Source organism: Eimeria tenella, genomic scaffold (genome assembly GCF_000499545.2).
Source record: "Eimeria tenella Houghton genomic scaffold, Eth_scaff76, whole genome shotgun sequence".
Lineage (NCBI taxonomy): Eukaryota > Apicomplexa > Conoidasida > Eucoccidiorida > Eimeriidae > Eimeria > Eimeria tenella.
In genome coordinates this window covers 162,830-183,847 of record NW_013545877.1, presented here as the reverse complement: position 1 = coordinate 183,847, position 21,018 = coordinate 162,830, and the positions used below count along the sequence as shown (strand labels likewise).

At 57.2% G+C, this 21,018-nt stretch overlaps 5 protein-coding genes across 5 annotated transcripts; 3 read left to right on the top strand and 2 right to left on the bottom strand.

Moving 5' to 3' along the window:
* Positions 1-525: 525 nt before the first annotated feature.
* ETH_00020405 (uncharacterized protein) lies at positions 526-733 on the top strand (the record flags this gene model as incomplete). Its single annotated transcript, XM_013380657.1, has 1 exon — positions 526-733. A coding segment is annotated over one exon (208 nt), but the record flags the coding sequence as incomplete, so codon positions are not given.
* A 3,105-nt stretch (positions 734-3,838) lies between these two features.
* ETH_00020400 (transporter, major facilitator family domain containing protein, putative) lies at positions 3,839-6,062 on the top strand (the record flags this gene model as incomplete). The annotated part of the gene is made up of 2 exons (XM_013380656.1): positions 3,839-5,283; positions 5,504-6,062. 2 exons carry the CDS (start codon positions 3,839-3,841, stop codon positions 6,060-6,062), a joined length of 2,004 nt encoding a protein of 667 aa, XP_013236110.1.
* A 4,207-nt stretch (positions 6,063-10,269) lies between these two features.
* On the bottom strand, positions 10,270-10,803 carry ETH_00020395 (uncharacterized protein; the record flags this gene model as incomplete). Its single annotated transcript, XM_013380655.1, has 1 exon — positions 10,270-10,803. The coding sequence occupies one exon, from the start codon at positions 10,801-10,803 to the stop codon at positions 10,270-10,272; it is 534 nt and encodes a 177-aa protein (XP_013236109.1).
* Positions 10,804-10,985: 182 nt separating this feature from the next.
* ETH_00020390 (uncharacterized protein) lies at positions 10,986-15,104 on the top strand (the record flags this gene model as incomplete). Its single annotated transcript, XM_013380654.1, has 3 exons — positions 10,986-13,065; positions 13,318-13,438; positions 13,772-15,104. The coding sequence occupies 3 exons, from the start codon at positions 10,986-10,988 to the stop codon at positions 15,102-15,104; spliced, it is 3,534 nt and encodes a 1,177-aa protein (XP_013236108.1).
* A 1,863-nt stretch (positions 15,105-16,967) lies between these two features.
* Positions 16,968-19,525, bottom strand: ETH_00020385 (50S ribosomal protein L2, apicoplast; the record flags this gene model as incomplete). Its single annotated transcript, XM_013380653.1, has 7 exons — positions 16,968-17,053; positions 17,267-17,390; positions 17,837-17,994; positions 18,219-18,350; positions 18,562-18,714; positions 19,072-19,179; positions 19,507-19,525. 7 exons carry the CDS (start codon positions 19,523-19,525, stop codon positions 16,968-16,970), a joined length of 780 nt encoding a protein of 259 aa, XP_013236107.1.
* Between the last annotated feature and the right edge of the window lie 1,493 nt (positions 19,526-21,018).

Sequence of the window (21,018 nt, the reverse complement as noted above, 5' to 3'; positions counted from 1 at the left end):
GCTGGCTAGCTGGCTAGCTGGCTAGGTAGCTGGGTGGATGGGGAGCGGAGTCGCTGGTGAGGTGGCTAGTTCGGTGGCTGCCTGGCCGGCGAGCTGGCTAGAGAGCCGATTCTCCAATTTTCGAAATGATACGTGAACAGCAGCTAGCTGGCTCGCTGGCTCGCTGGCTAGCTGGCTAGCTAGATGGTGTGCTGAAGGCGTCGCTGGCGTGCAGGGCAGCAGGCGCCAGCAGGAGAAGCAAATCGGGAGGCGAAAGAGCAAGCAGCAGCAAAAGGGGAGGAGCCAGACGCGCAGCAGCTTACAAACCTAGCAGCAGCAGCAGCAGCAAACGGAACAGAAACAAACACAAAAGTAGAGAAAGACAGAAAGACAGAGACAGAAAGACAAAAACAGAAAAGACAAAAAGGCAGAAGCCGGAGGTGGGGAGGCCCATAGACGCAGCGGGTGCGGAGCAGGAAGTGGGGTCTGGGGACTGCAGCAGCAGCAGCAGCTGCTGCTGCTGCTGCTGCTGCTGCGGGGCAACAGGAACAGACGGGAAAGTCGGGGAGACAAAAAGAGAAAAAGAGACAAAGACGCAAATCGAAACGGAGACGCAGCTGCGAGGGGGAGGCGCTGCAGCGGCAGAAGGGAAGTGCAGCAAAGGGACCCAAGAGAGCAGCAGCACCAGCAGAAGCAGCAGCAGATGCAGAAGCAACAGCCGCAGCAGCGGCAGCAGCAGCAGCAGCAAAGGTAAAGAGAAAGGAGAAGCAAACTGGATTTGAAGGATTCGGAGAAACTAGAGAAAAAAGTTTGTTGTTGGCAGCAGCGCAGCTGCAGACTTCTTTGGTGGATTAGTAACTGACAGATTTTGAGCTGTACGTACACCGTACGCCCTTGTGAAGTTGTTCAGCGACAACAGCAATTTAAACCCCCGAGGCCCCAGCCCCAAACCCTAGGGTAGTGTTTGCTTCTTTGCCTCGCCTCCTGCTGCTGTTGCTGCTGTTGCTGCTGCTGCTGCTGCTGCTGCTGCAGGAAAGCCAATTTGTCTTAGTCTGCCTTGCACACAAAGAACTGCCCAAATCTAAACCCCACAGCGCAATCAGAGGGGCCCTAGGCCCGAGCCTTGGGCCCTTGTGTACAATTTAGGTTTAGGGTTTAGGGTTTAGGGTTTAGGGGTGGGGAGCCACTTCCTTGGAGGGTAAAAGGAGGATAGCCGTTGGGATGTTTTGGGTTCAGAGCTACAGGCATTTTGGGGTCTAGGGTTTGGGGTTTAGGGTTTAGGGTTTAAAGCTACAAAACCCTGAACCACTGCAGCAGCTACTGCATGCATGCAGGGACCGAGACGCTTGGGCGCTTGCTGCTGCTGCTGCACTGCAGCAGAGCAGCAACTGTGGCTGTGAGGCAGCCAATAAGGGCTTTTGCTGCTTGGGGGCCTTTTGCTGCTTCGGCTTTCGCAAACTAAAATGCAAAAGAATCTGAAGTCCGTCATAAAGCCTTTCCTTCAGTGCTGCCCCACACCTGAGGCTCTGGATCCTCGGGGATCGTTGGGATCGGATCCCAGTTGCGCCTGGGATCCGATCCCAGGAACTGCAGCTTGCGCTGTGGGGAGCCCAAGTGCAACCGCCCCACACAGATGCACGCCTCTCCATGCAGCTCAGGCCCTCCAATGCGCCGCGCTGGCTAGCCACAGCTAGCCCTGTTGGCTATCTAGCTGGCTAGCTAGCTAGCCCTGTTGGCTAGCCAGCTGGCTGGTCAGACGGCCAGCTAGCTTGCTCTGTTGGCAGCAGCTGCAGCAGTCTGCAGTCAGCGCGTTGACTAAGGCTTCTAAGGCTTCTTGCATGTTCTGCTTCGCCGCCAGCAGCTAGAAGTTTACAGTTTGTTAGCTCGCGAATACAGCAGCAGCATGCAGTGCAGCAGCAAGCAGTGCAGCAGCAAGCAGTGCAGCAGCAAGCAGTGCAGCAGCGAGCAGTGCAGCAGCAAGCAGTGCAGCAGCAAGCAGTGCAGCAGCAAGCAGTGCAGCAGCAAGCAGTGCAGCAGCAGAAAAACAAGAAAAAGCCCTCTGTGCAGCTCCCAGCTAAAGCCAAAGAAACTCTTAAAGCCCCAAGGGCCCTCTTGCCATGCGGGCCCAGCTAGCCTTGGCCTTTTTAGCTGCAGAGCTTCTACCCCCTTGGGGCCCCTGGGAGCCCCTTGGGGCCCCTTGGGTGGCCCCCGGGGGCCCCTGGGGACCCCTCGGGGCCCCTGGGGGGCCCTTTAAGGGTCCCTTGGGGCCCCTGGGGGGCCCTTTGAGAGCCCCTTGGGGCCCGTAAGGGGCACTTTGAGAGCCCCTTGGGGCCCCTACAGAGGCCCCTGTAGCTCTCTGGGGTCCTCCGGGGTGACCAGTGGACCTCCAGTTGCTGCACTGGCTCTGCAGCACCTGAGCTGGGGCCCATGCGGGGGCCCCCTCCCCAGGCCCCAGGCTTAGCTGCTGCTCTCTTTCAGCAGTATGGGCTGCTGGGCCCTTTCCCGCTGCCGCTAGGCTTACTGGGGGCCCCCAAAAGGCCCCAAAAGACTGGCTCTGCCGAGCTTGACCACTGGACTGCAGGGGCTACCGCTGCTGCTGCACCTGCTGCTGCTGCAGGGGCTACTGCTGCTGCTGCAAGGGCTGGCGGTGCTGCAGTGGCTGCCGCTGCTGCAGTAGCTGCCTCTGCTGCAGTGGCTGCTGCTGCTGCTGCTGCTGCAGGGGCCCGCGAGGCGTTGGCGCGTCACTTCGGGCCACCTGTTCGCGCTGCTGCTGCAGCTTGCAGCAGTGAGCTAAACATGTTACCAGTTGTTTTTGAAATATAAAACCTTCGAGACAGCACTGGATACGATACGGCAACTCCTTTTCCTACCACCTTTTGCTCCCGTCGTTAAGTGCTGCTGGCCTACTTAGCTGCGAACTGCCCTCAGGACTGGTCTGCTGCGCTGCTCTGTGGCAAATCTGGATTAGGCGCTGCACCTAGAACTGTCCAGTGGCTCTGTGGGCCACATATGATGGCCGAGAGGGCCAGTATTTGGCCCATTTGTGTGTATTTGGGTGGTCGAAGTGCACAGAGGGGGGCCCTCCAACTGCGTGTATTATTTGGCATTTTGCGCCGGAAAAGAAATACTTATTTAATAAATAATGATAAGTTTTGCGCGGTCAAACGGCAGGGGAAATTGTGGCGAAAAATAGGGCCGTGCGTGGACAGAAGTGGACACCGGGGCTCTGGTGACTTTCTTTTGTGGAGCTCAGACCGGGGTGGAAAGGTCCATTCGGCTCATTTTTAAACATATTCAAATTTTAAAAAGTAAAAATTGGCGTCTTTGGCTGCTATTTGTGTGTGCCATTTACCGCCTCGCAGCACCAACAGCCCATGTGGCAGTGGACCAGTGGACCACTGGCCCCCGGCCCCCGCAAAAGAGAACGCTGACGCCAGACCTTTTGGCCTAAATGTTGTTTTTCGTCAAAGGCCCTGCAGCTGAAGTCAATGCGAATGCTTAAATCGCAGCGCTGACGGCTTAGTGGTGGGAGTTTGTTTCGGGAGTTTCGGGATTGGTAGCATGTCTTGGGTATGTCTGGATTATTTGCAGCTTTGAATTCGTCGCGCGTCTCTAGTTTTATTAAATTTAAAAAGGACTAAACTTACAAACTGTAGTTGATATGCGAAGCCTTCCGCAGCCTGAGGGGACCCGCACCTCCCTGCTTCGGGTTAGTGCTGCGGAGGAGTTGGCGGCTGCTTGCGCGCGCAACGCAGCAGCACACAGCAGCAGCAGGAGCAGCAGGAGCAGCGTTCTCAGCAGCAGCAGCAGCGGCGGCTCAGTGGGCGGGGAGGACGGCGTGAGATGAAGGCCTTAGAGCATGAGGACCTTATCAGTAGGGGCTGGGGCCGTTGGGACCCCTGGGGCCCCAGCTGCGCGGGTTCCGCAGGGTTCCTCCCCGGGGCCCCCCAGGCCCCCCCCCGCGCCGCCTGCCGGGGGAGTGTCCCCGCAGGCAATGGTGTCTGGGGGCCCCCCGGGGGCCCCCCGGGGCCCCCCGGGGGCGGCTCGGGGCCCCCCCCGGGGGCCCGCGCGGAGCCACGGGCGGGCGGCGCGAGGCGCGGGGGAGGAGAGGGGGTGGAGCCGGGTGTCGCAGCTGCTGCTGCGGAGCCGCGGGCTGCTGCTGCCGTCGGTGGAGCACCCCGCTGCAGCACAAGCCACGCCGTTCCGGCTGAACCGGTACCTGCTGCTGGGGGTCTACATGCTGTACACGCTGCTGACCTCCTGCGTCTACTTCGGGTGGGGGCCCCTCAGCAGCATGCTCTACAGGGCGGGGGTCTCGCTGTGGCTGTGCAGCACGGAGGAACAGAGCGAGGCGGAGTTGAGCGAACAGCCCGTGTGCAGGGCCCAGGACACGAGCGTGCAGAACCTCTTCACCATTTGCTACGCGAGCCACTTCATAGTTAGCGCGGCTGCGGGGCTGCTGGTGGACACTGCGGGCCCCAAGGTGACTGCGCTGCTGGGCCAAACCCTCAACATCTGTGGCTGGGTCTTTCTGGGGGCCAGCAACGCCTCCTTCCGGGCCGTGGTTCCGGCCTTTGTGCTCATTGGGGCCGGCTCAGACTTGTGTTTTATTCCAGTTTTGTGCATTGCAAACTTGTTTCCCGGAAGTGTGGGGTTCGCCCTCACGGCCCTGGGCGTGGCTTCTTCGCTGAGCTTCGCAGTGCCGCTGGTGCTGCGCGCTGTACAGACAGCTGGCGTCAGCTTCCGCTGGGTCTGCTGGGGCTACGCAGTTCTCGGGCCTTGCTTTTGCTTCATAATTGTTTCTCTTTTTGTTCCTTTGGGGGGTTTTATTCAAGTGGACATGTTCGTTCTTGTTCGCTCGCCCCCCCGACGCCCCAACTTGCCTGCTGCTGCTTCTCCCGAGGCCCCCCGCCGCCGCAGCTGTTCGCCCGAGGCCGAGGCCCGCGCCGTGGCCCTGGCTTCGTCCGCGCCCACCAGCAGCAGCAGCAGCAACAGCAGCAGCGGCAGGAGCAGCAGGAGCAGCAGGGGCAGCAGCAGCAGCAGGAGCCGCTCCGTCTCCTTCGTGTCCCCCATTCCCGACGTCGACGAACTCAGCAGCGTCACTGACGACTCCTTCTTCAAGCCTTTTCACCGCGAGGCTCTGACCCTCCTTTATGTTGGAGTTTGTCTTTACTTCGGAGTCTGCAGCATTGCCATCAATTACTACCAACAAGCAGCAAACCAGTTTCTCCTCGAAGACGCCAGAGAGGCCCTCAGCATTGCCATTCCCCTCTCCACTCTGCCCACGCTCTTCCTAGGCAGGCTGTGCGCCAGCGACAAACCCTAAACCCTAAACCGTCGAAACGCCTTTCCTCTTCTTATCCAACTCGGCCTCTCTCAAGAGCTCTCAAGCCACTAGCTGCCTGCTGCAAATGAATTGCAGGCTGCACTTTGAGCATCCAGCTCGGGATTCAGATTCTCTACCGATGCGGGTTTAGGGTTTAGGGTTCAGGGTTTAGGGCTTGGGGTTTGTGTGTGGGTGCAGGGCGGACTTTGTGCCGATAGTGTACATAATGCTGGTGGTGAACACGGCGGGGGCCCTGTCTTACGGGCTGGCGATATCTCGGGGTTTGGTGGGCGACATGGTGTCGGTGTGTTGCTTTTCAGTTTACATTTCAATGTTTTCATCTCAAGTTTACATTTACATCAAAGACATGTTCACTTCCGTGAACTACGGGAGGCTGGTGGGAGTGGCCAGCATGGTGGGGGGTTTCCTTTCGCTGCTGAGCAACGAGCTGTACAAACACTACACAGACGTCCCGGACACTGCAGCAGCAGAGGCCGTCATGTGGGGTGTCTTCGGCACTGTCTGCGGGGCTTATTTGCTGCTGCTGCCCATGCTGGTGCTCTCTAAGAAAAGGTATCCCTACAGCCACGGCGGCGACCTCGTCGAGCTTGTTGCAGTGGCTCGAGCCCGCACACGCGCCCGCTCCCGCAGCAACAGCAACGCAGCTCCCGCCCACAAGGCCCGGAACGCCAGCAGCAGCAACAGCAGCAGCAACAACAGCAACAGCAGAGGCGCAACAACACGCAAACCCACCTAGCTGCAGCTCCACCCACAGCGGGGCTCCCCGTGCCGTAGAGGAGAAGTGCAGCGGCCGCTAAGGTGACACACGGACACAGACACAAACGTTATACCTGTCTTCAGTCTGCTTCTCCTGCTGCTGTTTCTGCTGCTGCTGCTGGCCGTGCCGCTGCTGCTGCTGCTGCTGTGCTTGTTGCTGCACTTGCTGCTGCGTCGAAGTTAAGCGCACAGCCACAGAACCCCCCATTCCCGAAACACCTCTAGCAGCCTTTAGCATCAAATATATGCTCTGGGCCACCCCACAGCTACCAGCAGCGGGAGTAACTACTAGGAGCTTCCTAGAGCTGCTCCTGGCACTGCAAGCCACAGTTGGCCACAGCCAGCAGTAGCTAGCCAGGGCTGCCAGCGCAGCTAGCTACGAGTAGCCGTAGCTGGTGGATAACCAGGCTGGTTACGCATAAACTAACAACATCTTCGGATGTTGATTTTCTCGTTTTCTGGCAGTCGGCTCAGTCCTAGATAGAGCTTGCCTCAGCTCGCAGAGGTTAGCTGTGGCTAGCTGTGGCTAGCTGTGGCCAGCTGTGGCTAGTTACAGCCTTCTGCCCCATAGCGCTATCCTGAGTAACCTGGGGTTCTTTGCTTTTACTTTGGTAAGAGCCAATTGGATCCAGGCGTCTACTGTCAAGTACATGCAGTTCCTCTTCCTGCGGCTGTCTGCCTCCGCCTCTGGGACTTCTCTGCTGCGGTGCTCCAGCTTTTTTCACTTACTTTCTTTGGCGCCAATTCTGTTTCCACGGTTCATAACTTTTCCGCCTCTTTTGAAGCTTGTCTGCTCCTCTCCCCACCTCTGCTTCGGTCAGCGCCGGCGGACGTGTGTTCCCGCTGCTGTGGTTGCGGCCTGTTGTCTTTGCTGCTGCTGCTGCTGGCCACTCTGCTGCCCATGTTTCCCTTTCTGGGCAGGCCCGCAGCGCTGCAGCTCTGCAGAGTTGCTGCAGCTTTGGTGGGCCTGGGTATTCCTGCGGCTAAGGAGGGAGGAATAAGCTAGAGTTTAGGCAGCAAGATGGCTACTGCTTTCCGGCTTATGCAGAAAGTTAGGTTGCATGCAGCATCACGAGAGCAGCAGGTACTCCGCCACTAACAGCAGGCGCAGCAGCAGCAGCAAAGGAGGCAGCAGCAGTGCTGCTGCATTCTTTACTTCTCCCGTTGGCGGCATTCCTTGCAAATGCTGCATTTTTTGCAGATCCACGCACTTGGTTGAGCCCGAGTCTCCTCACTAAAGAATAAGCTATAGCTAAGGCTATAAGCACCAGGAGAGCCACTAATGTTTCAACTTAGAAGCAAAGACCAAGACAGCAGCAGCGGGAGTGGCATTTTGCTTCGATGCGTTCTGCTGCATTTACCTCCATACTATTTCATTGCGTGCCTTGCAGCCCAAATAAAGCACTTTTGAACTGGACTTTGATTCGAATTGGGTAGAGAGAAAATACTGCGCAGCAGTCTTGTGTGTAAGAAAATAATAAATGGCCCACGTGCCAGCTGCAGCTTCTGCAGTGCGTAGCAGCAAGCAGGTGAGGTAAAGGCGCTGCAGCAGCAAGGCATATTGGCAGAGGCTGAAGGGCTGGAAGAGTAAAACGCAAGAAAATTTTCATTCTGGAAAAAATGACAATTAAGAGAATTAAGAGAACTAATGGCCTCCTGCCGCTGCTAAATGAGACTTCAGAAAGACAGAAAGGGCTTTGAAAACTTCTTTTTCCTTCTCCCAAACCCAACTTCTGCAGCGAAGGAAGAACAAGCACTTAAAGCCTTTTCTGCCTTTTCCCCATAGCGCCAAGAACAGCCAGCCCCACACGCACAATTATTTACAGCATCAAGTTCAACATTTGGAATGCCTTAAAAGCAGAAGAGTCTTCTCTCCTGTGTCCAATAGCTACGTTGCATTTCACGGGGGAAGTGGGGCATCCAACACAGGTGACTGGCTGCGCTTTCTGCAGCATAATAAGTAAGTATTAAAATGTTTTATCTTCATATTATTCCGATGCCTTTCCTTCACTCCTTTCATTCTCTAGTCACTCTGTGGGGCCCCAAAGCCTTCGAGCTAACAAAGAAAGTGTTGTGGGCTTTGGCGCGGGGACGCCAACTGGGGCAGCCAGAAGTAACTCTACTTATATCGGCCGCAGCTGCAGCTGCTCAGCTTCTGCAAATACTGTAGAGGCACAAGCGCATGCAATAAGAGCTGCGGCCTATTTGGTGGGGCTGGGAGGTCAAAGAGAGCTAAAAAGGCTGGGATTGGTGGCTGGATTGTGGGTCCTGCTGGCTGTAGGCGAGTTCAGCGAGGTGGCTAATCTCCGAGCTTTTAAAAGTGGCATTTAAAGATCTGTCGCTTGCCTAAAAGTGGTGAAGGGAGCAACTCGAACTCAGAAAGAAATTCAATAAAGGCCAAGAATTTGAACCCACAAGCGGGGCTTGCCAGCGCGGCCGAAGCCAATGGCGCACCCCGACGAATCCGCCAAGTCTGCTTCTTCTCTGTTGAACTGAACACTTTAAACTAGCAGCTGCGGAAGAGCCATTTCCGAGACTAGCGGAAGACTGTTCAGTAAAGTTATATGGGCTTTCGGAGCTATTAGAAAAGTAAGACAAGGCGCAGCTTCGCGGCGCGAGTGGGGGCTAAGTCTCAGCTTGGAACTAAAACCCTTATTCAATTAATTGCTGGAAGAAAGGGGGCGGCTTTGACCGCGTCTGTAAACCTAAAAGGAAGTGCTACGCAGCACGGGGGAAGGCAACTGGGCTGCGCAGCAGGCAGCAAGGCCACAGCCCCCACGCCCTATAGGCTGCTGGGGGGGCCACGGGCCCGCGAATATGGGTGCATGCAAAGAAGTCCCTCGGGGCCAGGGAAAGGTAATTAGAGACGCTAAGCAGGAGCTGCAATTCAGCGGCTGCGAGCGGCTGCAGCTGCTGCGGGCCGCAGAAGCGCCCGGGCGAAATGAAGGCCGCAGCAGCACCGATTCGGGCCTGCAGAATGCAGCCAAGGGCTGGGAAATAGCAGTAGCAGAGGCTGTGTGGCCGAAAGCGGGGCTGCACACGCTAAGACGGATTACCCCCTAAGCCAGCCCTGCTTGTGGAAGCGCCGGCGAGAGAATCGAAGCTAAACTAACTCATTCTGAGTACTAAGGCAAGATCTTTGCGCATAAATAGAACCTAATGGCTCCGGGATGAGGGCTGCTTCCCCAGGACCAGCACCAACTGCAACGCCGCCCCCACGGCTCACAGCGGAGGGCCCCCCTGCGTGGTTGGTTGGTGCCGCTGCTTAGGAGTAGGGTGTTCGTGGGAGTGATTAGGTTGATTTATGGGTCTTTAAAGGTTAGTCTAGTCTAAATATTTGATCTATTATAAAATAAAAATGCAAAAGCCAGCGGGTTAGGCTCTGGATGGTGTCGGCGGCGCGGCTGCTCCATCGAAGCCGACGTGGAGGCTCAGGCTGCCGCTGCTGGTGCGTGTTTTCGTTGTTCGTTTGTCGCTTGAGAAGAGTTGATTAGAGTCAATATGACCCTTTTACAGCCGCTCAAACGAATTTAACAATGTCAGCAACAAAGAACGGATCCTTAAACTTCATAAACCGTTAGGCTCGATACCGTGGGGAAAGGCCTGCGGTCGCTGCACGCTGTTGCCAGCCGCGCTGCCGATGCCCAGCAGCAGCAGCAGCAGCAGCAGCAACCGCGGCAACCACAAGCGCCTGCGACTCTACTTTCCTTTAGTCACCTCCTCTCTTTGTTTCTCTTCCTTTTGCAGCAGCTGCTGCGGATTCATCAAGCCCCTGCTGTGCTGCAGCAGCAACACCCGTCTCTCCCCCGTGCTCGTTTGTGCTGCAGCGGCGCCGGCTACGTTATCTGGGACGGCTTTTAGGGCTTCTGCTGCTGAATTAAATCCGTTAAAAGGATATATTAACACTTGCTGCTGGGCCTTCGCGGCAGCAATCGCTGCCGCTGTCGCTGCTGCTGCTTCTGCTTCTGGGAGGTAGCGTAGCAGCACCCAGCAGCAAAGCCGCTTGTGTTGCCTGGCTTGTTTGTTTTGCTGTTCCACTCACTTTGTTTTGGATTATATATCTGTTCTAGGGCCTCCTAAGCCCTAGAGGCACCCTCAGGGCTTCGGGGAGCCCCCGACTACTGCACTGTTCCTTGCTAGACCAGGGGCTACTGACCGATGCTGCTGCTGCCGCTGCAGCAGCACCCCTACTCAATTTTTTGTCTTCCCCCCACTTGATTTTGCCTAGATCTCAGTGGCGCGAGATATAGCAGCAACTGCTGCTGCACCAGCAGTGGGTGGGCTAGCACCACGGTGACGGCGCCGCCCCCAGCAACGGAATCTGCAAAACCTCTTCCCTCCTCATTCATCATTTGGCTGCCACAGTATGGGGATACTGCAGCAGCAGCAGAAGCAGCAGCAGCAGAAGCAGCAGCAGCAGAAGCAGCAGCACGAGAAGCACAAGGTGCAGACGCCTTTGCCTTTTTCCCTTTCCTGATTTGCCCTCCCCCACCCGGGCAGCAGCTAGTTGCTGCCGCTGTACGACTTTGTACTGCAGCTGGGGAAGCTGCAGCAGCAGCAACAGGGGGGGCGGACCCACCTTCTAATTTACTCCCTTTTCGGCGGCAGCGGCTGCAGCAGCAGCAGCAGCAGCGGGAGGGGGAGTCGCGGCAGCAGCGGCAGCTGCAGAGGGACTGGCGGGTGTCCAAGCCACAGGCAGCAGCAGCACGAGCAGGTGCCATTTCTTTTGTCCTCTTAAAATAGCGGCAGCAGCCGCATCTGTGTCTTGAGGAACACGGGCTGCGGCAGCAGCAGCGGCAGCAGCAACAGCAACAGCGGCAGCAACAGCAGCACCAGCAGCGAAGGCAGCCACAGTAGCAAATCCAGGGTCTTGTTTTTGCTGATACGTTTTTGCTAATATATAATGGAGACGGATACAGTATCAGCAGCAGCACCTGCTGCAGCAGCAGCATCTGTCGAGTCAGCGGAGGCCGCTGCAGAAGCGGTTTCTGCTGAAGCTGCAGAAACTGCAGCAGCAGCAGCATCAGTAGCAGCAGCAGCTACTGCTGTTTCAGAGGCTGCTGCTGCAGGAGAAGAAGCTTCCGCGGACGTGCTGGCGACAGCGGAAGTTGAAAGAGCAGCAGAGGCGTCTGCAGCAGCAGCAGAGCCAGCAGCAGCAGAACCAGCAGCAGCAGAACCAGCAGCAACACAACCAGCAGCAGCAGAACCAGCAGTAGCAGACTCTGCCGCAGTGACAGAAGCCCCAGCAGCAGCAGCTGCAGCAGAAGAGACAGCAACGGCAGCAGCGTCGGAATCAGCAGCAGCAGAGCCACTGCCAGCAGCAATAAAAGCAGAGCCAACGCTCAGCGCTGCAGCCCTGCGAAGCTCCTGGGTGGGTAGACCAGGGGAGCCGCCTGCAGCAGGTGCAGCAGGTGCAGCAGGTGCAGCAGCAGCAACAGCAGCAGAGCCTGGCGTATCGACTGCCAGCAACACCCCAGACACGTCTCCTCTGGGGGCCCCATCCAAGATTGCTGCAGCAGCAACAGCGACAGACTCTCTGCTGCAGAAGCAACAGCAGCACCAGCAGCAGACGCAGTCTCTTGAGATGCAGCAGCGGGAGTTGCTTCAGCAGCAGCTGCTACTCGAAAGGTTGGAGAAGCAGCTGCAGCTCATCCCGCTACAGTCGAAGCAGCAACAGCTGCTGCTGCAGCCGTTGCTGCTGCAGCAGCAGCTGGAGCAGCTGCAGCAGCAGTGCCAGGAGCAGGAGCAGGCAATGGAAGCGACAGCGCCCACAATCGCTAACCTTGCAGCAGCAGTAGCAGCAGTGTCGCCATCTCCAATGGGCAGCAGCAGCAACAGCAGCAGCAACAGCAGCAGCAGCAACGACTCCGGCTTATTTGGCCTGTCAGAAGCGGACGTGGCGGCACCTGCTGCTGCAGCAGCATCAGCAGCTGCTGCTGCAGGGACCCAACGCATGGATGCAGCAGCAGGTGACACAGCAAACAGCGTCTTAGACACGCTGTCTGATCTTCATGAGCGGCTTTGTGTACTGTTGGACGTGACAATGCGGCAGCACAGTGAACAGCGGCTGCTGCTGCAGTCCATTAGCACTCTGCAGCAGCAGCAACAGCAGCAGCAGCAGCAGCAGCAGGCCCTCGAGCATGACGACCGCTCTCTGCTTCTCCTGCGTAACCCGCTGACCTCTGCCCTTCAGACGAGCCGGATATCAGAATTAGAGCAGCACCAGCTGCAGCAGCTGCAGCAGCTGCAGCAGCAACAGGAACTGCAGCAGCAGCAGCAGCAACTGCAGCAGCTGCAGCAACAGCTTCAGCAGCAGGTCAAGTGCGACATCGCCGCAGCGTCGCCTGTTTCGCACCGCAGCCATCGCCCGGCACAGTCGCCGACGCCGCAGCAGCAGGAGCAGCTGGAACAGCAGCAGCAGCAGCAACAGGTAGAGCAACAGGTGCGGCAGGCGCAACAGCACTCCCTTTGTTTGGATACGCAGCTGCTGGGCCTTGCTGCTGGGCTGCAGGTGGGCAACGTGCCTGCAGCAGCGCTGCAGCACTACTTGCTGTCGCAGGCGGGGCTGCTTCCGCCGCCGCGAACCCCCACAGCAGCAGGAACTGCTGCTGCAGCGCAGCAGGCGTTTGCTGCTGCGTTTACCAAGGGAGAAGCAGCCGCAGGCGCAGCTGTTGCTGCTGCTCCTGCTGATGGTGCCCTCAAGCAGCTCAAGAGCTTTCCGGTTAAGACAGGGGAGTACCGCAGGAAGACATCGCAGCAGCAGCAGCGGGGTGCTGCTGGAGCGTCCAGCGGTGCCACTTCCCCCCAGCATCGGCAGCAGCAGCAGCAGCAGCAGCAGCAGCTCTTGCGCCTCACGCCAGCTTCTGTTCGACGGCTTCATGACCACCGCCTGGCCTTGCTGCAGCAGGAACAGCGCCGCAGCAACAGCAACAGTAGCAACAACAGCTGTTCCCCTCCTGCTAGCAGCAGCCACCGGTCTAGGGGTAAGCGTGCACGGCTTGCTGCTGCTGCTGCCGCTGCTGCTGCGGTTGCGGATGCTTGAAGTTCATCTTCTTGTTGCTGGGACTACTCCGGCGCGGATCTTGCAGTTTTGCTGTGTGTTTTGCCATTGCCTTTGTTGCTGCTGCTCTTCGCGCTGCTGTTGCTGCTGCACGAGCAGCCGCTGCTGTAGCCTTCTGCTTCGCAGCAAACCTCAAGCATTGCATCTGGCTGCCTTTTTGTTGCTGCTGCTGCAGACAGTGCAACGTCTCCATCTCCGCAGCCGCATCAGCAGCAGCAGCACTGCGGGGGCTCTTCTACTTCTGTTTACAGCAGAGGCAGCAATGCGCAGCACCTGCACGACCCATACCCTCACAGGTGCGTTCCGTTACTGTTTCTGCTGCTGCTGCTTCTGCCGCTTCTACTGCTGCTCGTTGTTGCTATTTTTTCTTGTTGAGCTTCGCTGGGGTTTATTTGACGGAACGCTTCGAGCTCATTCTGATATCTGTGGCTGTGGCAGCATCTGTGGACCTGTGCACCTGCTGCTTGCTCTGCTGGTTTACTGTGTTTGTTTTAGCTTGCTTCCCATTTTCTGCTGCCAGTATTGCCTTCTTTGTAGTTTTCGTTTGCTTTGTTCTGGCATCTCCGTGTCCGTTTGCTGCTTTCCGTTGCATGGGTTTGTCCGCTTGCTGCTGCTTGTTGCTGCTGCAGCACGATGATCCAGCTGATTCAGCCCTTGCCGACGGGAATAAAGCTGGAGCTGAAATCGCACAAGGCTGTGAAGTCCGGGGGCTGCGGTGGCGGGGCAGAGGGGGGCCCCCTGGGGGCCCCCGGTTGCTGCCCGGCGCCCCGTGAATACGCCCTGCGGGTCTCACTGACACGACACGAAACCAAGTACTGCTCCTTCCACGCGTTGCACGGCATTTTGCCTGCATACAACGAGGCCGTGAGGCTGCGGAATCGGTACGCGGGGCTGCCGTTTCAGCTGCCGCTGATAACTGAAGCGGTGCTGCGGGACCGGAAGCAGCTGCTGGACGAGGGGAAGCCGCTGCCGCTCTTCGGGCCCAAGGAAGCGTTCATGACTGTTCAGGAAAGAACTATTTTCTACAAGCAAGGCAGGCTGGAGGCGAGCGCCCACGAGCAGCGGGCGCCCTCTCCGCATGCAGCGCAGCAGCAGCAGCACAGCAGCGTCAAGACGGAGTCCATCCGAGACGACCCGGAGGCCACTTCAGCTCTCAGGGGGCTTGCAGTCTTTGCGCCGCCAGCTGCGGGGGCCGCGGCTGCTGCCTCAGGCGTTGGTGCTGCCCTCCAGCAGCAGCAACAGCAGCACATGGGCCGCGGCAGCAGGAAGAGGCAGCGGGATCTTCTTACTGCCGCAGCAGCTACCACAGAAACTGCAGCCAACGCGGGAGGCCTGAAGGCAAGGAAGCCCGAGCGACGGCCTTCTTCGGGAGGCGGGGGGCCCCAAGGGCCCCAGGGGGCCTCCCATTCAAGACGGGCGGATGACGGAGGGGCACCGCCCCGTGCGGGTAGCAGCAGCAGCAGCAGCAGAAGCAGCAGCATGCTTGCGGATGGGGTTGCAGAGGCCTTGCTGAACTTCCCAGCAGCAGCAGGAAGCAGCAGCAGCCTGCTAGAACCTGTCTTGGGACCCTTGGAGGCCCCGTCTCCCACCCGCACAAACAAAGAAAGCGAATATGGTTTGCTAACTACTCAGCAGCAGCAACAGCTGACTGATGAGAGGTCTCGCAGCAGCAGCTGTGAAGCTGGAGAGGCCCCCATGCTGCCAAAGACCACGGAAAGTGTTTCATCTGTGTCTTCGGGGGCGCCCGCGGATTGGGGGCCTCACCAGAGTGTTGCTGCAGACATTGCTGCTTCGCTGGGCCTTCCTTTGGAGGAATTGGCAGCGCGGCTTTCTCATTTCATTAATAAGGCCGACGGCAGAGCAGCAGCAGCAACAGCAGCAGCAGCAGGTACCGTGGGCAGCGATCGAACAGGGGGCGAGCCTTCTTCTCTAACGTCCTCTAATTCAGGAGCCTTCCGTTAGACATTGGAAGCCCTCAGGATGCCAGCCGACTTGGGGGCCGCGCAGAGGCCCCCGTGGAGGTCCCTGAGGGGGCCCCGAGGGGCCTCTCAAGTGCTTGCATGCAATTGGGAAGCCCTTAGCCCCTCTCGCATCACCGCCGGCGTGCTCTTGGCATGGGAAGTGCATGCATCTGCGCATCTAGGTGCATGCAAGTGGTGTTTTGTATGTGCTATACGTTTTGTATATCGTATGTATTGGTGCCTGCGTGTGTATATACTATGCATGCATGCATGCATGCATGCACTCGTGCATGCGCGCATGCAGGGAGGGGACTCTTGCGATGAGACCCCACTAAGTGCACCCAGGGACGCCTCGTAGCAGCAGCCACACAGGGACGGGCGGCAGACGGACTCTTTGTGCTTATGCAAGCGTGCATGACTATGTATGGAAGTGCATGCACATGTATTTAGACCTTCATCTTCTACCTGTGCCATCTGCATGCATACATACACGCACGCATGCATCCGTGCACCTGTGAACACGCGCAACTGCCTGCTTGCTGAATTTATTAGATGGTTGGATGCGTGCAGGTGCATGCACTAAGTACATGCATGCATGCAAATGCGGTTTGCACCCGTAGTTATGGTTTGCATGCATTTTTGCGTGGAAGTCTGTGCGCTATTTCGTTGAGTGTACGTAACCACTTCTGTCCCGTGTGCACATTTGGGGCTTTATTGGCTTATGGGCCCTCGAGTGAAGCACCCGCGTATCTTTCGGATCTTTTCTCTTAGTTGAATTTCTCCCGTCGTGGGGAATAGAGAAGACTCCGAGCTTGGGCGGTCCGTGCGACTTACGGGGTCCCACACAAGGGGGACCCCACAGCGTGAGAGGTGCTTCTCCAGTTCCAGGGGGGCCTCCACTCGACTAAGTTACGCACCGCCACTTGTGTGCCCCCTCCGCTGTCCCCAGGAACTTGAACAGCTGCAGCAGCTGCTGTTGATGGCGCTGCAGCAGCGGGTCCAGGGGTTTATTCTATCGAGGGGCGCTACTGGTGAGGTTGCTATTGGTGAGGGAACGCACAAAGGGTATTCGAAAGGGGCCTTAAAAGGGGGCCCCGGATTGAGCCCTTCAAGGTGCGACTTACTGTGGGGAAGACGCGGTCGTGCCCTGGCACTATTTGGCCGATCGCAGCAACGACATCAGCAAGGCAGCAGGGGCGGCTCAAGCGACTTCTGCAGCTGTTGGTGTTGCTGCAGCAGCAAAAAGGGAATTGTGGCGTTCTGCCCAAACTACTTTCTGTCTCTTGATTGATCTTTGAACGGAGTGGATCCATCGGTTTGTCACTTTCTTTTCGGCTCTTTCCTACTGAACTAGACTGTGGCTCTTGCATTGCTTTTTGGTTCTCTTTTGCGATATGCTGCAGCAGCAGCAGCTTCACCACGTTAGCCTAGAGCTGCATGCATGCGTCCTGCTGGCATTGCGAGGCACCAGTGGCACAGCCAGGAGGTCACTTCAGGCCAGTACGAGCACCCCCAGTTAGCGTGTAGCCGGAGCCTCTGTAGATTCTAGTTAAGACAGCACGTCCATCTGAGCTGCGGCCACAGCGTATCGGCCGAACTATATAGTCTACTCGCGAGTTCTTAAGGGTACTTCCTGTTTTCGAGGTTTCTAGGTCTTATACCTTGAACACTACGGCCCTGAGGCCCACTCTGGCAACGCTGCGCCATCCGCGCAATTATGCAGGACACGCAGACCTCTTAAATACGAAAAGTCCACTGCAGCTGCTCCAGAGCTGCTTGGGGAATGCCCCACGGTGCCCCGTGGGAAACACATGGGCAGGGCCGGAACGGCAGCAGAATGGAAACAGCAGCAACAATCCTACGCTCACTTGTCCTTGCCCACCAGCTTGGTCTTCCGCCCACCGCGCAACAGACCCGTGCGCCTGGCAGCAATAAGACCCACCTTCTGGCCTGAACACAGCAGCAACAGCAGCAGCAGCAGCAGCTCAGCGCGGCACCCTGGGGAGCCCCATGCGGCACGCAAACTATTTGCCAGCGAAAGACACACCCAAAACCCTGCAGCCCGTTTAACTGATGCACTATTTTCGACATAATGCCACCCCACACAGCCCCATGCATGCAGCCTGCAGCTGCAGGACACTGACACCGGCAGCCACAGCGAACCTGGAGGCGCAGTCCGCGACACAGTCGAGGGGTGGCCAATGTGCTGGTGGTTACCACCACCGTGAGGATGCTCCACGGGGTTCATCGCCACACCTCTCACCTTAGGCCAGCAGTTCCTCTTGGCCTGAGCGCCGCAGCAGACACAAAGACGCAGCCAACGCCTTAGACAACAGCTAGCTAGCTAGCTAGCTGACTAGCCAGCTAGCCAGCGACACATCTGGCTGCGTCCGCCCATCTAGGCGTGAAGCACCCCTTCAATCTAAATATGTATTATTTTCTCAAATACCCCACTCGTTCAGTCGTAAATTCCTATTATTCTTCCACTGCCTCTCTTATTCCCCTTTGGTCCGTTTAACTAAACCATATCAACTATTCCATCTTGTCAGTTTCAACTTCGGAATCAGCTGAGACTCGCCCCGGGCCCCTTCTTCCCGCCTCTACGTGCCTCCGTGTGCGTAGCCCAACCCCTCAGCCTCTACAGCCTAGGCCTGGCTTTGGGTCGTCTACGCCACGCCGCGGCCAGCAGCAGCAGCCCTCTCTACAAGCAGCAGCAGCAGCAGCAGCTCGTACCTTGTACTTGTGGTAGGCCGTGCCCGCCTTCAGCAGGGGCTTGTCTATACGGCCCCCACCGGCCACCAGCCCTATGATGCACCGCGAGCGCGAGGGCAGCGTCTTGCGGGCGCCGGAGGGCAGCCGCACGCGGGTCTTGCCGGTTTCTTCGCTGTGGCCTGCCAACAGCAGCAGCAGCAGCAGCTGTTGGAGTAGTAGCAGCAGCAGGAGTGCTGCTGCGGAACTAGAGAGCACAGTGGCGGGCAACAACAGCGGCGCCGGATAAGGAGTAAAGACAGCCACACAGCAGTAAATAAAAAGAAAAAAAGAAATTGGGATACAAGAAAAGACAAGCTCCACAGAAAAGCATATTAAAGAGGAAAAGGAAGCAAAAATGACTCACCAACCACAGTGGCGAAGGTCCCCGAAGTCTTGGCAATGGTGCCTCTGTCTCCCGCCTTCTCCTCCACAGAGCAAACCACTGTACCCTCAGGCACCTTTCCGAGAGGCAGCACATTGCCGATGGTCAGGTCGGCTGCACGCAGGCAGCAAAGACACGGCAGCAGCAGACACTGCAGCAGCGGCAAACATTGCAGCAGCAGCAAATTGGCAGCTGCTGCTGCTCCGTCTCCACAAGGAGAAACGCAGTCCTCATCAGGCGCACGATACAGCCAGCAAAATACGACACAAACCGCGCAGCAGGCAGGGCCAACAGGCCCAACAGCAGCAGCAGCAGCAGCAAGCACCTTTCTTGCCGCAGTGGATAAACTGGCCAGTGTGCAGCCCCTCCACAGCCAGCATCCTCTCCTTGTTGATTCTGTAGCGATAAGCATCACGGAAGGAAACAACAGCAAGAGGGGCGCCGCGGCCAGGGTCGTGTTCAATGGAAGTCACCAGCCCTGTGCAGCCCACCAAGCAGCAACTCAAGAAGCTTCTCCTTTAATATCTCGCAAATAAATAATAAATATATATATACTTATTCCTATTCAACAGAGCTGTAGGTGCACACACAGACCCGCACAGCCATGCATTCAACACACAAATGCCTATGCTGCAATCGGGAAAGGGGCATTAGAGCAGGCGAACAGCAGATGATGTGGCTTTAGCCATGTACATGTTGATGCAGATGCAGGAACAGCAGCAACAGCAGCAGTAACAGCCACAGCAGCAGCATGTAGCCCATGGTGACACACGCGGCGCCGGTGCAGCGGCTGCATGCTGCTGCAGCGGCGGCGCAGCTGCTGTACAAAGCCCACCCTTGATGTAGCCGTTCCTCTCTGCATAGTCCAGAGCGCGGAGCTTGGCTGCCCCCTTTCTCTTGTGGGTGTGGGCCCTGAACACGGACCCGCGACCCTTACGTTGTGCTGCAGCACAAAGCAACAGCAGCAGCACGCTAAACTGCAACGGCGCGGGAGATCCTAAACGCAGCTAAATGCAAAATGAAGCGCCGCTAAGTAGGCTGAATGAGGCTAGGAAGTGCACGGCCAGCTCCCTGCTGCCGCCACTATTTCTGCTGCGGCCGCTGCTGCTGCTGCCGGGCGTTGCCTCTGTCCCGAACCAACCCAAAAGACTGAAGTGGCAAGAGAAAAAGACAAAAAATCAGCAAAACGAGTGCTGGGGCTGGCTAGCAGCAACGAAAACAGACTGGAAGGGTGGACGGGCAGAAGTGTGGGGGGCTACGGGAGGCTTACAGCGGATGACGCGTCCCATCTTCCTGCTGCTGCTGCTGCTGCTGTTACGAGCGCTAACTCAGCTACCTATGCAGCAACAAAACAAACGGCTTCTGCCACCAAAACCCACCGTCAACTCCACCTCATGCATAAGCCAAACAAGCATCGGCAGCTGCTGCTGCAACGGGGGCTTGTGCACCCCGCCTTGCGGGGCTGGGGCAGTAGCCGCTGCTGCGGCTGCTGTTTTCGCTGCTATCGCTACTGCTGTTCCGGGTTGCAGCATCCTAAAAAAAAATAATACTAGACTTTAAATGAAGACCTGTTTAACTTTTATGTGTAGCTGCAGCAGCATTCTTCCACCCTGTACCTGCAAACAGTAGCAGGGCAGCAGCCGAGCACAAAACAGCAGCAGCCACGGTAGTAGCCGCAGTTGCTGAGCAGCGGAGCCACGTTGTGGCCTAAAGACAGGGGACGCCAGCTAAACTAAAATAGTTATAATACTAAAACAAATATCATATTTTCTCTATAAAACGAAGTTGTACCTACACTTGCCGGCGCAACCATGGCTTCCTGGATGGCCAGCAGCTGCCGCGAGCTGCAAGAAGGCGACGCCCTGCGTCGTTTGATTAACAAAGGATACAAAAGAGAGGAAAGGGCTACAGGATATTTGCCCCGAAATAAAGAGTCTCCGTTTGGCGACTTCCCCAGGGGTCCCCGGGGGTCCTCGAGCTGCGTAGAAAGCCCACATGTAGCCACTGCCTCAATTAAGCCTCTCACCAGATTCAACGAGAGAGAGTCTTTAGCGCGCAGCAACGTGAAAGGTCGCTAAGCACCTCAGGCTCAGCTGCTCCAGCAGCAACAGCAACTGCCAATACTAGGGAAACTAGTGCTGCTGCATCCACGCCTGTAGAAGGCCTGATGTCTTAGGCTGCTAGAAGCTGCTCAGCAGCTAGAAACTGCTACTAATAAGGCGGTCTCTGTTAGAATTGATGCAGCTAGAGCTGAACCTCCTAGGGCCTGTGGCGCTTGTAGTGGCGCTGCATTTTCAGTGGTTGGTGCTGCTCTCGCTGCTGCTGTTTGCTGGAGCTCTTTATGTTGTAGAAAGCTTCGCTGTTGCTATTCTTGATGCTATTCCACTACTGGCAGTGTCGCTGCTACTTCTGCTGCTGTTGCACCTGTCCTGTCTCAGCAGCCACTAACGATGCTGCTGTGGCTGATGGTTGTGTTGCTGCTGCCGTTGCTGCTTCGAGCCTTCGGAAGCAGAGCTCCTTAGTTCTCTTAGGCCAGCTATTCGCTGCATCTGACCAGCACCTCAACCTGTACAGAAACTTTCAGCAGACTTGCAGCGGGAATCTTTGCTGTTACTGCTACTGCTGCTGCTGCTGCTGCAGGGGGAGCTGGAGGATATAAAGATGCAGGGGGTCAAATGAGGTGGGCGCGGAGTCAGCCATTGCCGCCCAAAGCAGGTAGATGTTGCTGAGTGCTTCTTAGGGTGCATGGGCACGGCAAAGAAGGCCTAGGTGCTCCTTCTCA